The following is a 16,236-nucleotide window of genomic DNA, read 5'->3' on the forward strand; positions in this document are numbered from 1 at the left end:
ATTCCTCTACGTCTCAGCCTGGCTTTGAGTCCTTCCCTCCTCCCTCTCTTCCAGCCATGGCAATGTAACAACTGTTCCTACACCTGGTGGCATGGGACCTCAGACTCCTGTACCTCCTGCTTGATGACAGTAGTTAGAAGAGAGCATGGCCTGGATGTTGGGGTCCTTGATGATGGATGCTGCTTTCCTGTGGCAGCACTCCTTGTAGATGTGCTCAATAGTAGTATGGGCTTTGCCTGAGATATACTGGGATGTTGGCACCTCTTTGTGTAGAAAGTGTGGATTCCTTCATCACTCAATCACCTGAAGTAGTCTCTTCGTCCACCCTGCTACACTGTGGAGTGTGCCATTGACAAAATCTACAGCAGTCACATGCCTAGGCTAAAAAACAACTGATGGCATCAACACCGATTTCTCCGACTTACAGTGCCTTTTTTCTCCTGCCCTTCTCTCTTCTTTATTTCCACCTTCTGGCCCCCCCTTACCTCTTCTCTTCACCTCTCCTGGTGTCCCTCCTCCTTCTCTTTCTCCCATAGTCCACTCTACTCTATCAGATTCCTTCTTCTCCATCCCTTTATCTTTTCCACTATTGTCTCTCAACTTCTTCTTTCATCTCCACTTCACTCCCCCACTCACCATATATCACCTTCCAGCTTGTACTCCTTGCCTTCCCACCACTTTCTTATTCTGACATCTTTCCCCTTCACTTCTGGTCAGGAAGCCTGAAACATTGACGGTTTGTTAATTTCCAATGATGATGTGTGACCTGCTGAGCTCCTCTAGCAATCTGAAGGAATTCAGAGGGAAAGGAATAGTTGATGTTTCGGGACCCATTGGGTTCCTCCAATAGTTTGTTCTTTGTTCCAGAATGCAGCATCTGTGGTCCTTGTTTCTCCTCTTAACCAGCCTGACCTGATCTCTAATACCCAGAACCTCTTGCACAAGGGACAGTAGATGCTGCGGAACAGCTCTGGCAGCTGGTTCCTCCTCAAGCCACTCTCCATCTGACTGATCCATCACCTTCATGTGTTGAGTCGCAAAGTCATAGAGTATGATGACATAGCAATTAGCGTAACACTTTACTGTGTCAGCAATCTCCAAATGGGGTTCGATTCCCGCCATTGTCCGTATAGAGTTTGCACCTTCTCCCCCACCGCAAGGGTTTCCTCCCACATTTAAAAGACGTGTGGGTTAGGGTTAGTAAATTATGGGCATGCTATGCTGGAGCTGGAACCATGACAACACCTGCAGGCTGCTCCCCCCATATCCTCGGACAGTGTTTGTCATTGATGCAAACAATGTATTTCACTGTACGTTTCAATGTACATGTGGCAAATAAAGTTAATCTTTAAGATCTTTGCACAGCACAAAAACAGGCCTTCAGCCCAATGTGTCCATACTAACTTTCATACCCATCTACACTGCTCCAATTTGCATATCCTTCTCTGCTTTGCATATACGTCTGCCAGGCAATGAAAAATAAAAACAAGTTGCCAAGGTAAGTGGTAGGGGTAGTTACAATTACACTCTGCACTCCCCTCCACAGATGTTGCCTGACCACTGAATTCCTGCAACATTTTGTGTGTGTTACCCTTACATGCAACTCACTCTTTCATCCTCTGTCTAGTTCCTATCCCTCCCTTTCACTTTCTACCTTCCTCTCCAATCAGATTCCATCACCTGCAGCCCTTTGTTGCCTCCACCTATCACCTTCCAGCCTGTCGTTAACTCCACTCTTCCTTCTTCCATCTATCATCCCTCCTGTCTGCATCTGCTCATCATTTCCCACCTGTCCCTCTCAGCTCAATACTCTTCTCTAACCTCTCAGTTCTGGTACAGGCTCTCGGAATGAATCATCTACTGCACCTCTGCCTCCATAGATGCTGCCTGATCCACTAAGATCCCCCAGCAGCTTTTTCTTTCTAGCTCCTAATTCAATATGGTTTACTGTAATTTCCAGTACAAAAGTGTAAAGGAAAATAAAATAATTTTTACTCCAGATCTGATGCACAATAATAAAGACCACAATAATAAAGAATGCAATAGATATAAATACAAACAATAACTTATATACATGGATTGAATATATATCCACAAAGTGATGCTAGGTACAGGAGTGTCTGTACATAAGGTGACTCTTACAGAAATTATAAAGTGGGTGTTGTAGAGGGGTGAGTTAGTGGGTGGAGGTTTTGATCAGCCTTCCTACTTGGGGAAAGTAACTGCTTTTGAGTCTGGTGGCCCTGGTGTGGATGCTACGTCGCCTCCTCCCTGATGGCAGTGGGATAAACAGTCCATGAGCAGGGTAGGTGGGATTCTTCATGATGTTACTGACCCCATTTTCAGCACCTTTCCTTATGCCCTTGATTTAAATCTGAATAAATAAATTAATTAATAAACAATGAGATTTGTTCTGTGCAGCAGTACAGTGCAAAACATAAAAATCACTGTTATGATAAATAGAAAAGTAAATAAATAGTGTGAAAGAGGAATAATGAGGCCGAGTTCATGGATCATTCAGAAATCTGATGGTGGTGGGGAAGAAGCTGTTCCTAAAACACTGATTGTAAATCTTCAGGCTCCTGAATCTCCTCCCCATGGTAGTCAGCATAGTCCACGAGTAGCTGTCATGGTGGAGAAGTGGTGAGTTCCCGTAATCCTGAAGTGAAGCTGTCTGGAGTTTAGCCACCTGGCGTTTAGCTGCTGATAGGGTCAATCATGGCGGTAAGGTCGAGGGGGAGGGTTCAGACAAAGAGTGATCCTGATGGTAGCAATGAATCACCCTGACACCGTTGCAGACCTCCCTTTTTACTTTTTCCATTCTTCTCTCCTTCTGTGCACCTTGAAACTTCCTTTACTGCTATTTCTTTTCCAATTCTGATGAAAGCTCACCAATGGTGTTTGTTTCTCCATGGATGCTGCCTGACCTGCTGAGTACTTCCAGCATTTTCTGTTTTTGCAAACCAAACACTGTTGCAACTCTATAAAACCCTGGATGGGCCACACTTGGAATATTGTGTTCAGTTCCGGTCACCTGATTATTGGCAGGATATAGAAGCTTTACAGAGAGTGCAGAGGAGATTTACCAGGATGCTGCCTGGAGTAGTGAACATGTCTTATGAGGAAAGGTTGGGCGAGCTGGGGTCTTTCTGTTTAGAACAAAGGAGGGTGAGAGGTCATAGAACACTCCAGAACAGAAAAGGCTCTTCAGCCCATCTAGCGCATCCCAAACTGTTATTCTGTCTAGTAGGTGACTTACCTGATAGAAGTGTATAATATGATAAGAGGCATAGATAGAGTGGACAGCTAGTGCCCTTTTCCCAGGGCAAAAATAGGGGCATAATTTTAAGGTGATTGGAGGAAATTACAGGTGGTAGGGAATATTACACAGCGAATGGAGGGTGCGTGGAACGCACTGCAGGGTGGCAATAGAGGCAGATAGATTACGTACATTTAAGAAACTCTTAGATAAGAACATGGATGAAAGAAAATGGAGGGTTATACAGGAGGGATGGATTAGATTAATATTTGATTAAAAGGGCGGCATAACATCGTGGGCAGAACGGCCAGCACTGAGCCAATCAATGTTCATTGATTGCCTAATATTTATTGACGCCTAACGTTTAATGAATTTCGGGGTTATTCCCTGCTCCCCTCGCAAAGTTGGTTGCAATTATGTGGTTTGGCATCATGTGCCTCCAAAGGGTTAATCAGCGCATCTGTCAGAGAGGCAGACGAAGCCCCGCCTATATTCGCCGCAGTTAAACCTGATGAGCCACTGTGACGCAGACCACTCGCGGCGCTCGGCCAATCGAGAAGCTTCGAGGGACCATCAAAGGCAAGCGGTAGACCAATGAGAGCGGAGAGGAGGCGGACTCTCTCCTGTAGCCAGGCGGGGGCATTTGGCCCTCGATCAAGTTTGGTTGGCAGGCAGCAGAAAGCGGGTGCGCAGACCCGACTGCCAGTGTCCATTGCAACTAGAATGTAGACACCACTGGCTCAGTTCAATAGATATATCTTTCCCCCTTATTTTGGCAAAATAAGTGCTTTAATTCTTTCGCTGCTTTTCCTCTCCACGGATCACTGGACCCGTGCAAAGCCCCTGAAAAAATCAATTTTGAACCATTCCGGAGAAAAGGAGACGGACTGTATTTGATGCCTGGAAATACTGCTGTCTACATTTCGTTACGAACTAGAGGATTGCTTTGAATCAGCAAACGGACAACAACGACAAAAAATAAAAGTAACATCTGCCACTCACAATGTGAGTCTACTGTTTTATATACACACCGCAGCGATGTGTTAATGCGTCTGCTGGTGAATGTTGTAGTCTTTCTTGTAAGTCGAGGCTGATTCGGTGTCCGGCTTTGTTTGCTATAGAGCCGCGGAAGAGGAGGGGATGAGGCCGAGCTGATCACCCTGTCTGTTGTGCATCGATGAAGCATCTGACACTGCCTCCAGTCTTGGTTTCATCGTAGAAGAGATCACCACGTTTCGTCCGCCAGTTCTGCACGCTCCGCCCAGACAGGACGGACGATCAATGGTCATTACTCTTCCCCCTTTCAGTTACAAGGATGAAGAATTTAAAGCAACATAACTACTTCCCAGTAAGGAAAGGGAAAGGGTGATAACCGAAAGAAACACATATAAACCATTACTTCCAGGACTACAACAAAAAACTCTTTAAGTTTCCTGGGATCCGCGCCATCGAGTCTGTGGATAATTTATTGTGGAATTAACTCACGGAATCGAACCTTCTCGGGACGGACTGCTGCTTTGTTTTATGTTCCTGCATTACAAGCTTTCATTTTAACCAGTGAACATTTGTTCGTTGTTGGACAAGGCGGAGATGGAGCCGACCACCGGAATCCTTTATACCTAAATTTCAGCAAGGATCACCGGTGAGAATATTGCGAGATTACTGTCCCAGTATAAAAAAAAGGAGCGGCGTTGCAAACGAGAGAGCAAGGGCTGGAATTTTGGGACTCGCGTTGGGGTAAATGGAATTGGAAGAGGAGAGGATTTGATACGGTGGGTGGACCAAGAAAGAGGCAAAAAAACCACTAATCCACCTGAAAGTTTGTGTGGGGAGGGTGATAAAGGGGAACGCGCTGGTGTGAGAATGGTGAAGCAGTTCGGCTCGGCCTGATCCAAGGAGGGAAAAAAAAAGAGGGAGTTTTTGGCCGGCCGCTGAGCAGTTGCCGAGACAAAGGGTGCCCGAGACCATGTCGAGGGCGAACAGTGTGAGCCCGCCCGGCGTTGGGGCGCAGCAGCTCACCGAGCACCGTGCGGCTTGGGCAGAGGGCAGCCCGGACTCCCGGGCCAACGGCGCGCCGACCTCGGGCCAGAGCCGCGACAAGCGCTGGAGGGAGGTGGGCGATGCCGACGGACCGGGGGGCTTCGCGGGAAAAAGCTGCAGGACAAGCCTGAGGTCCAAGCCGGCTTGGCAGGAGGAAGCGAGCAGGGAGAGGGCGGCGGCGGGTAGCCGCAGCAACGTGGTCCGCCTGGACGGTGAGGTGAGACCCAGGTCGGTGGAAGTGGGGCTGGAGGAGGGGGCCCGCTCCCGGCTGGCCGACGTGGACTCCTCGGCCTCGGATGTGGACCTGTCCTTTGCCGACTGCTGCAACGGCCTCCTCCGCATCCTCCAGTCCAAGAAATTCCAATCGGAAAAGCTGGAGAGACTGTACCAGCGCTACTTCTTTCGCCTCAACCAGAGTAGCCTGACCATGCTGATGGCCGTCCTCCTGCTCCTTTGCGCGGTCATGCTGGTTTTCTACTGCGCCGCGGGCGGCCGCCATCTGGCCTACCTGCTGGTGCTGGGCTCCTCCATGCTCCTCATCCTGCTTCTGATCGTGCTGTGCAACCGTAACTCCTTCCACCAGGACCACATGTGGGTCATCTGCTACCTGGTGGTGGCCGTCATGCTGGCCGTGCAAGTCGTGGGCGTGCTGCAGGTCGAGCCCCGCGCCGCCTCTGAGGGCGTGTGGTGGACCGTCTTTTTCATCTACATCATCTACACACTACTCCCCATCCGCATGAGAGCGGCGGTGATCAGCGGCATCCTCCTCTCCGCTATCCACCTGGGCATCTCCTGGAGGAGGAACCAGGCCGACTCCTTCCTGTGGAAGCAGGTAAGATCATAAGGCCCCCACGGTTCGTTCGGTTGTCATTTGTACGTGTGTGGTTGTGTCTGGGATCAGATCAGGTCACTGGTCCAATTTTCAGTGGACAGGAATGTGGTCTAACAAGCAATACTGATCGCAGAAAGCGGAGGCATTGCTCCTGTTTCAAGGTGTATCCAGGTGTTCAATCTGTTCTTCAGGTCCTCCTGGTTATCAAGGTGTTCAGTTTGATTTTGTTCAATTCGTCTTGGTATCAAAATGTGTATTCTGATCTTCTTCAGGTCCACTTGGTATCAAGGTTCTTCATATTAGTTTAGTTTTGGTTCAGTGTGATCTTGTTCAGATCCTCTAACATCAAGACGTTCAGTGTGATTTTGTCAAGTTCTCCTGGTATCAAGGTGTTCAGTTCAATCCAGTTCCTCATGGTATGAAGACGTTCAGTGTGATCTTGTGTAGCTGCAACTTAGGGGAACACTGTCTCCGAGTGGCTCTAAAGTATGCCAATACACTAAGTGCAAAGAATGGAATGTCCTGCAAAAGTGGGCGTGAGTTTTCTTGGTCAGCGGACGTTGAAGGGATGGCTTTGTTGGAATCTGTTTATGTGTAATGGGGGGAAGCTTCTGTGGGGTTGCATACAGTTTGCAGTGAAACTGCTATTTTCCGGAATTGGATGTATAGAACTCTGGTATCAAGCACCCATCATTCTTCCTAACCTGCATGTTCCTGATGCTGTTATTCTTCTGTATAATAATTTATCTGGTATGAGTAGCTAATCCTATAAACACGCTATATGGAATTGCTGAGGGAAGGTGTTCTGAACAAACAAACATCTCTCAACTAACCACATTTCTCCCAGGGCTATTTACAAACCCTGGTTGCTGTTCATGTCATATCATCTTACCTTGAAAGTCTAGGCATGTTAGCAAATGGTTGGTGTGAAGGTTGGCTGGTCTTGCAACTCTTAATTGTTGAGTTGGGTTAGGGAATGTCTCCATCCATTTGGCAAAATCTTGCAAAGAGTTTTTCTTTTTGTCTATGTTGTAAAGATATTGACAGAAGGCAATTGGGTTGACTTTACTGGTAAGTCCTGTGGCTGATTGAGCTGCCTGGTGTCTTTCTTACAAGGAGGATAGCCCTGTTATTCTGGTGAGAAGTCAACACATTTGTAAAAGTTGAGCATTTTCTTTCCCCTTCTTCATCTTCTGTGACTGTTGTGACCACTAACACTGAACATGCCAAACCAGAGAGATCAGCAGACTCCTGCTTTTAGAGAGCACGCCAACCCTTTGGTCAGCATTGTTCACCCAGTCACAGGATATGTTCTGTGAGCCTGTGTTGAAACCTGACATTGTTAGATTCTCCTTGGCAGAGCTCAGGGACCCCTCAGTTACCTTTGAAAGCACTGAGGCAGTTCCTGTGTGTGTCATCTCTATAACCTGCCCCAGCAATATTGTCTCACTGCACCTTTCTTGCCCTTACTTCAGTGGTCGATGATCTGATTCAGTTTCATCCAGAAGATGTGGGGACCTGGGAACAGAGAAATAAAGTGGAGTAGACTTTACCAAAAGCTGGGAGATGTCACCAGATACAGGAAATCATCTTCTACTGCTATTTCTTCCCTTCATTTCATGGCACAAAATAAACAGCAGATTTTTTTTTGCTCAAGTGTAATCTTTTGCAGTTTTCCTATTGATCCTGACTAGAACTTATTACAGCCCATAGATTCCATAAAGCCTGCAATTTTTCACATGTTCAGTGTGCATTGTTAGTTGCTATGTGCTGGGTACCAATATACAAGAAAATGGTTTGGTGCGTGTACTAGTTTATTGATCTCCTGTTGCTAAGAGATCTGTTCCACCAATATTTGCTTTAACTGAGTTTCAATTTTACAAAAACTGTAGGGGTTACAATTTAAGCATTTTAATTGTTGCAGTTTTATTTGGATGCAAATTGTTGACACTTGGTTTGCCATATCTTCTCCCTTTAGTTTCTTTGGGTCCTGTTTCTAGATTGATATGTTGAAACACTCAACAATGAATATAGTTGTGGTACCGAGGAAGAAAGAGAAGGAGATAAGTTATTTCACATGTGAATTCTGTCCATTGTGTACAAAGTACTGGTTACCCTCTCCCTTCCCCAGCCAAGGTATCATCGACAAAACTGGTAGACTGGAAAAACTGGAGATTTGCTCTGGAAAAAGTCTGGTGTCAGTAGAGATGGACCTCCCTCATACTCCAGAAGGAGAGGATGAACATGTTCAGATTCAGATTTATTTATTACATGTACATTGAAACATATAGTGAAATGTGTCATTTGTGTTAACAACCAACACACCTTGTGTTGTGCTGGACACAGGCTGCAAGTGTCATCACATATTCTGGCGTCAGCTTAGCATGCCAACAGTGTGAAAGGGTAACAACCAAAGTTTGCCCTTCAGAACTATGCTCCTTCCAGCATGAATCACAAGATAGCAAAACTGTTACCTGCTTCCTAACCTAGTGACATTGAGGACAATTACAGCGGACACTCCCAAGTTTAAGGTAATATATTAAAATAGAAGTTATCAGAGGGAAGCAAATGGAATCTTCTTTATTCAATTAAATTCTACTACAAATTGCCATGTAATTGAAAAGCATTTTGATTAATGCCCTCTAAAATTATAAACCTTGGTCTACTGCATTCTTGGCTCCTCATTTCAAATAGAGTTCTGACATCAATAACTATATGCCTCATTAGACCTATTAGATGCCTGGCTGTTGAAGTCCATGAGGAAGGGATTTTTTAAAATGAACTCCCAAGGTGTAACTTGTTACATTAGTATTTTTTTCTCTCTCAGCAAGGAAATAATGAAGTATCTGGTGTCTCATAAATACCACAATTATTGACTTTCCAAAACAGCTGTGTAAGAGGTAGGCCTGATGCCTGGCTCTAGGCCCCAATGCCATGGTGCGTTACCATGGAAACATCATCTCTGCTTCTCAGTCTCCAATCCTGCAGCAAAATAAACATGTTCCTTTCTTGACTGAGGATGTGTGGGCGGGTAAGTATAATGTTAATGGAGTGCGGAGGTGGGGGGGGAGAGGGGGTGGAGACACATTGGTACTGTCAGGTCAATACATGAGGGGAAAAAAAAAGCCAATTTGATATATTAAAAAATTCTGTACTTAAGTAAATGCTTTATTTATTTCACCATTTCCTGCAGTATATGTATGTTAATCTTTTTATTCGTTTGCTTACATATTGTAAGTAACTTCTCGTTCCCATTTGCTGGTGCCTCTCAAAAGAGCCATAGCCATCAGCTAGTCATAGCCATGGGCCTCTGATACTCATGAAGTGTGTTATAGATTGCACATGTTTGTGTTTAACATCCCCCTTCGAAGGCAATCAGAATTACATTCCCGTGTGTGAGGTGAGTCATGGCTGGGATGGAAAGACCTCAACCATCTCAGCACAACTCAGTCTGCTCCTGCCTAATGTGCACATTCCAGAGAGATTGTTGAATAGATTTCAGTTAAGACGGGAATGAGTGTTACCATTCACTGTTCTCACCTTCAGCTAGTTTGCAGAAAATGGTTGTGGCTTCCAGCTTTTTGTACTTGAAGTTGGTTTACCATTTACTTGTCTTTCATTTTTGGTTTGTTGTTGTGGTTCTGTGTTTCTTCAATTCCAGTTTGAGCATCTCCTTCTACAGAGTGGAGTGGCATGTTTTGCATGTAGGAAGTCCCATTATGGTGGAAATTACATTCATGTTATGCTGTTTACGAGCGTTTGCCAGCTACCCTTTGTATTAACCCCAGTGATTGTAAATGAAGATTTATCTAGATTTGCCTCATTTGTATCAAGACCTTATAGGACTTTAGCAATGAAAAATTGCAACTGCTGTCCAGAAAACCCATAAGCAACACAGCCCCTTTGATAAAGAGAGTGAATTTCATTTAGTTCATTGCAAATCCAACAAGTTGCAACTTCAGTCAGGACATTGGGTAGGAGAGACTGCTTCTTCCATTTAGCCAACAGATAATGTAAAGAACGGAGATGATATATGTACACCATGCTTTGTATTGGACACTGCTGTAGCAGTGTTCGAGAACAATAGAGGTTATAAGTATGAAGCAAGCTGCTCTTCAGTGACTCATGGAACAGGGGTTATTTACAAGCAACTTGCAACCCTGTGGATGTCAGGATTTAGTCAGGTTGCTCATCTCTGTACCATCTCTACAAGCACTTTATTGTATCTCTTGAGCTCTGATGTCCAAAGCTGGGTGTTTACTGAGTGTGGTCTGGCCGCTGTAGTGTGCTTCCTCTTTAGTTCATCCTGCAGTGATTTACAAGAAAAAGCGATGATTGAGTATGTTGAGAAGGTCAGAATAACTTCTTACTGTAACCAAAGAAGAATGTTCCACTGAGCATTAGACAAAGCAATTCAAGAAATGTTGAACATCTCCAAATTAGGCTTCCAACAGCGGGTTTGCAACCTTGAAACTCTCCCTCAATCCTTTGTCTATAGGAGAACAAGATCCATGTGAATTCCTCTCTAATTAGATATTCATATGACTGGGGAAGCAGTCGTAGGATAAAGAACAGTACAGTACTGGAACAGACCCTTTGGCCCATGTTTGTCTGTGTTGACTGTGATGCCTATTAAACTAATTGGAACATAGTGCATTCATGGCTGGACGACAGGGTTAACAATTTTTTCAGGCGCATTAGGAGAACGGTGTTAGTGGCAATGATGAAACTGATTAAGAAGGCATATGGAATGCTTGCCTTTATTAGTCGAGGCATTGCGTTCAAAAGTCAGGAAGTTGTGTTGCATCTTTAGATAGGCTGCATCTTGAGTATTGATACAGTTCTGGTCACCCCATTGTAGGAAGGAAGTTGAGGCTTTGGGGAGGGTGCAGAAGAGGTTTACCACAATTAGATGGCATGAGCTATAACGAGTGGCTGGGCAAACGAGTTGTTTTCTCTGGAGTGACGGAGATTAAGGGGGGGATCTGATAGAGGTTTATAAGATTATGAAAGACATAGATAGAGTGGACAGACAGTATTTCCTGGGGTTGAACTTTCTAATATTAGAGGGCATGAATTTAAGGTAGGAGGGGGTTACTTTAAAGGAGATGTGAGGAGCAAATTTTTACACAGAGAGTGGTGCGTCCCTGGAATGGGCTGCCTGGGGTGATGATAGAGGCAGATACATTAGGGACTTTTACGAGATGTTTGGATAGGCACATGAATGTGAGGAAAATGAAAGGAAATGGACATTGTGTAGGCAGAAAGGATTAGTTTAGTTGGCCATTTGCTTACTAATTTTAATTGGTGTGACAAACATTGTGGGCTGAAAGACCTGTTCCTGTGCTGTACTGTGATATCAGGGAAGGCAGAGGAATGCAGAAGGATGTCGTATGCCAATTCGGCTATTTCTGGCTCCTAGGGGAGCATTTCCCTTCTCCTTATTTCCTGATATATCTGTGACTTGTTCTTTCATTAAGCTTATCAATTCCTGTTTGACTCATTTCAGCATCTCTCTACATAGAGGGTATGGGTGGCAGGCTGGAGATACACCTCTACCAATGGAGGTGTAATGCACTCTTTCCCTCCAGTAGCCTGCAAGTCACATTTGGGCAAGGTTTAACACCTGCTTAGCCTGCCATCTCGGGCATGTGAAGCCATGGGAGCAGGTGGTGGATGGTCATATGAGCAGATGGGGAATATCACAAGTACTTGTTATGCGACCACTGACACCAGGCAGACAATCTTGAAGAGTATTGATAGTCACCCATCTTGTGTAGCCACTGCCCAGAAGAAGGCAATGGCAAACCGTTTCTTTTGAAAAATTTGCAAAGAACATTCATGGTCATACCTATGTCATATGACAGGGCACATAATGATGGTGATGACATAAAGGGTAATTTGTAGGAGACAATTAACTTGCCATCATTTGAGATATTTATAAGGAGCATTCCCACAAGAAATCAGCATCCATCATCAAAGACCCCGAACATCAAGGCCATGCACTACTACCGTCAGGCAGGAGGTACAGGATCCTTGGGTCCCTCAGCACCAGGTTTAGAAACTGCTATTATCCTGTAACCCTGAGCCAGTGTGGGCCTGAAGGTGGGCCTTCACCTACCTCAATGCTGAACTGACTTATCATCATATAGACTCATTTTCAAGGACTCTACTACACAGTATCATTTGTTTACTTTCAAAAAATGTATCTCTTTTTCAAATTGTTTCTGTCCATTTTTGTTATTTAGTTTTTCATGCATTCTATTGTATTTCTTTATTTTCCTCTAAAATAACTGCAAGAAAATGCATTTCAAGGTAGTATATGGTGATATGTAGGCATTTTGGTATTAAATTAACTTTGAACTTTGAATCAGAGCATTAGAACTTTTGCTTCATAGTTCCAGCGACTGAGGGTTTGATCCTGATCTCTGGTCCTGTTTATATGGAATATGCACATTGTCGCTGTGTGACCGAACACGGACGAGCCCATGCTGCCCAATTACACCCATGTGATCAATTAACCTACATCTCCGAAGTGTGGGAGGAAACCGGAGCACCCAGAGGAAACCCATGCTGTAAGGGGAGAATGTACAAACTCCTTACAGACAGGAATGGGACTTGAACCCATGTCAATGGCACTCTAATAGTGTGACACTAACTGGCTACTATGCCACCCTAAAGGCAGTTATTTAGCTGGCCCATGGAAAGAGCTGGCATTGGCTTTTCAATGTTGGGCATTCCCAGAACCAGTGAGCAATTGTAACGGATGTCATGCAGGAACATAGCAGTGAATGTATACACAATGCTCATGCACTGGGGATGAATATTGGCTATAGAAGTCATAAAACACGACAGCATAGAAACAGGCCCTTCAGTCTATCTAGTCTATGCCAAGCTGTTGTTTTGTCTAGTCCCATCAGCCCCCATTGGGACCATAGACCTCCACATCACTCCCATCCAGTTATTGCACTTGATCCTGCATCCATCACTTCCACTGACAGCTCGTTCCACACTCTCACCACCCTCTGAGATCCCCAGTTCTGGTGGAAACTCTGGTTACACATTTAATTTGAATGCCATTCTGAAAACCTATGCTTGAGTATTGCCAGGATACATTCAGCCCAATAGAAACCATATAACAATTACAGCACGGAAACAGGCCATCTCGGCCTTTCTAGTCCGTGCCGAACGCTTAATTGGGAACCCTGAATTGGGAAATGAAATTACTTGCCCTGGATACTCAGTAACTCATCAAAACTTTACCAGTTAATTAATCATAGAGCATCACAACACAGAAACAAGCCCTTTGGCCAATCTAGTCCATGCCAGACTGTTATTCTGCCTAATCCCATCGAGCTGCACCTGTATCATAGTCTTCCATATCCTTTCCATCCCTGTACTTATCCAAATCTTTCTTAAATGATGAAATTGAAACTGCATCCGCCACTTCTGATAGCAGCTCGTTCCACACCCTTTGTCTCTATATCTCATGTCCTCACATCCTAGTAACATCCTTTTAAATAGTCTCTGCACTCTTTCAATCTTATTGATAACTTTCCTGTAGGTAGGTGACCAGAACTGCACACAATACTCCAAATTAGGTCTCACCAACGTCTCATACAACTTCAACATAAATTTCAACTCCTGCACATGGTTCAGATCCCACAACCCTGTTTATGGACCGAAGGTGCACTTCTGTGGGTCCTGTACTCAGTACTCTGATTGTTGAAAGATCTCATTACAGCTCTGTCTATCCATGACGACACTTTCAAAGTTCAAAGTAAATTTATTATCAAACTACATGTATATCACCATATATAACCCTGAGATTCATTTTCTTGTGGGCATACTCAATAAATGCAAAAACTATAATAGAGTCAATGAAGGACCACATCCAACAGTGGACAAACTGTGCAAATACAAAAGAAAAAAAAAAGAAATAATAATAATAAATATAGAAATCATGATGAAGAGTCCTTGAAAGTGAGTCCAAGCTTTTGGGACCAGTTCAGTGATGGGGCAAATGAAGTTGAGTGACGTTATCTCTGACGGTACTTTCAGGGGATTTTGATCTCTATTCTCAGATCTCTCTGTTTACCACATACCTCCGTAAATCCTACCTTGTTGTATCCTCCCAAAGTACACCTCACACTTGCCTACATATAATGGCTCAGTCCTTGCAGTCGCTGATCTCAGCAGCTAATAGAGCAAGTTTGCACATAGGAAGAACATTTACAGCAGAGGTGAGTTGAGTGGCTGGTCATATCTCAGTGGTGTCCATTGGCTATGTTGCTTGTGTAGTTTCAGAATCATTCCCACAGATTATCAGATAGTTGAAGGTCGAATCTGGGACAATAGACAGTAGGTGCAGGAGTAGGCCATTCGGCCTTTCTAGCCAGCACCACCATTCACTGTGATCATGGCTGATCATACACAATCAGTACCCTGTTCCTGCCCTCTCCCCATATCCCTTGACCCCACTATCTATAAGAGCTCTATCTAACTCTCTCTTGAATGCATCCAGAGACTTGGCCTCCACTGCCTTCTGGGGCAGAGCATTCCACATATCCACCACTCTCTGGGTGAAAAAGTTTTTCCGCATCTCTGTTCTAAATGGCCTACCCCTTATTCTTAAACTGTGGCCTCTAGTTCTGGACTCATCCATCAGTGGGAACATGCTTCCTGCCTCCAGTGTGTCCAATCCCTTAATAATCTTATATGTTTCAATCAGATTCCGGGAATTAACCTTGTGAACCTACGCTGCACTCCCTCAATAGCAAGAATGTCCTTCCTCAAATTTGGAGACCAAAACTGCACACAATACTCCAGGTGGGGTCTCACCAGGGCCCTGTACAGCTGCAGAAGGACCTCTTTACTCCTATACTCAATTCCTCTTCTTATAAAAGCTAGCATGCCATTAGCTTTCTTCACTGCCTGCTGTACCTGCATGCTTACTTTCATTGACTGATGTATAAGAACACCTAGATCTCGTTGTACTTCCCCTTTTCCTAACTTGACTCCATTTAGATAGTAATCTGCCTTCCTGTTCTTGCCACCAAAGTGGATAACCTCACATTTATCCACATTAAACTGCATCTGCCATACATTTGCCCACTCACCCAACCTGTCCAAGTCACCCTGCATTCTCATAACATCCTCCTGACATTTCACACTGCCACCCAGCTTTGTGTCATCAGCAAATTTGCTAATGTTACTTTTAATCCCTTCATCTAAATCAGTGGTTCCCAACCTTTTTTTGGCCATGCCCCACCTAATCACCTCTAAAATCCTGATGCCCCCTGTGGTGATATATAATTCTTATTATTCAAAAAGTGAACTCCTATTCACCTGGAGGAAGCCTAAAAGACCATTAACTTGGTTTAAACAAGCTTCCAAAGAACATGGCATTCTGAGGAAGAAATTACTAAGAAATTGTAAAATAAAGAACATTAAGTGATATTAAAATAATAATAATAATAATAAATAAATAAAACAATGCCGATTCGTTTCTACAGCGTACAAAGACAGATACACCGTTTAAAAGAGATGACGCAATGTACACACCTTCACACCACCAAGAACCGAAAGCTACTGCAAAAAGTAGCATTGGCGCGACCTCGTACGAGTTTCTTACGCGTTTGGACTTGTTCATTCGTTCCTTCCTACATCAGTCAATTCATTAATTTAATTATGAAAGCCATTTGATGGTTGTAATGATGGTGATACACTATATATACAGTACATACGCAATTACACATGTACATACACACAAGTATTTTTATGTATGCATACTGTATATACACATATGTATTAACTCGCACACACACTCATACTCACACAGACTTACTAGAAAAAATTCACTGTTAATAACTCATTCTCGAATTGCCCCCCTTAAAAATCAAATTACGCCCCACGTTGGGAACCACTGATCTAAATCATTAATGTGTATTGTAAACAACTGCGGTCCCAGCACTGAACCTTGCGGTACCCCACTGGTCATAGCCTGCCATTGCGAAAGGGACCCGTTAATCACCACTCTTTGTTTCCTGTCAGCCAGCCAATTTTCAATCCATGTCAGTACTCTGCCCCCAATACCATGTGCCCT

General features: G+C 44.3%; 1 protein-coding gene across 1 annotated transcript in view; it reads left to right on the forward strand.

Annotated features, from left to right (window-relative positions):
- Nucleotides 1-3,847: 3,847 nt before the first annotated feature.
- Nucleotides 3,848-16,236, forward strand: part of adcy5 (adenylate cyclase 5) — a 416,408-nt gene continuing 404,019 nt past the window's right edge. The window contains exons 1-2 of the mRNA XM_073046122.1: nucleotides 3,848-4,264; nucleotides 4,381-6,131. Coding sequence (XP_072902223.1) covers nucleotides 5,226-6,131 — 906 coding nt within the window. The 5' untranslated portion in view covers nucleotides 3,848-4,264; nucleotides 4,381-5,225. The remainder of the gene's footprint in view (nucleotides 4,265-4,380; nucleotides 6,132-16,236) is intronic.

Source organism: Hemitrygon akajei, chromosome 5, assembly GCF_048418815.1.
Source record: "Hemitrygon akajei chromosome 5, sHemAka1.3, whole genome shotgun sequence".
In the NCBI taxonomy this organism is placed as follows: Eukaryota; Metazoa; Chordata; class Chondrichthyes; order Myliobatiformes; family Dasyatidae; genus Hemitrygon; species Hemitrygon akajei.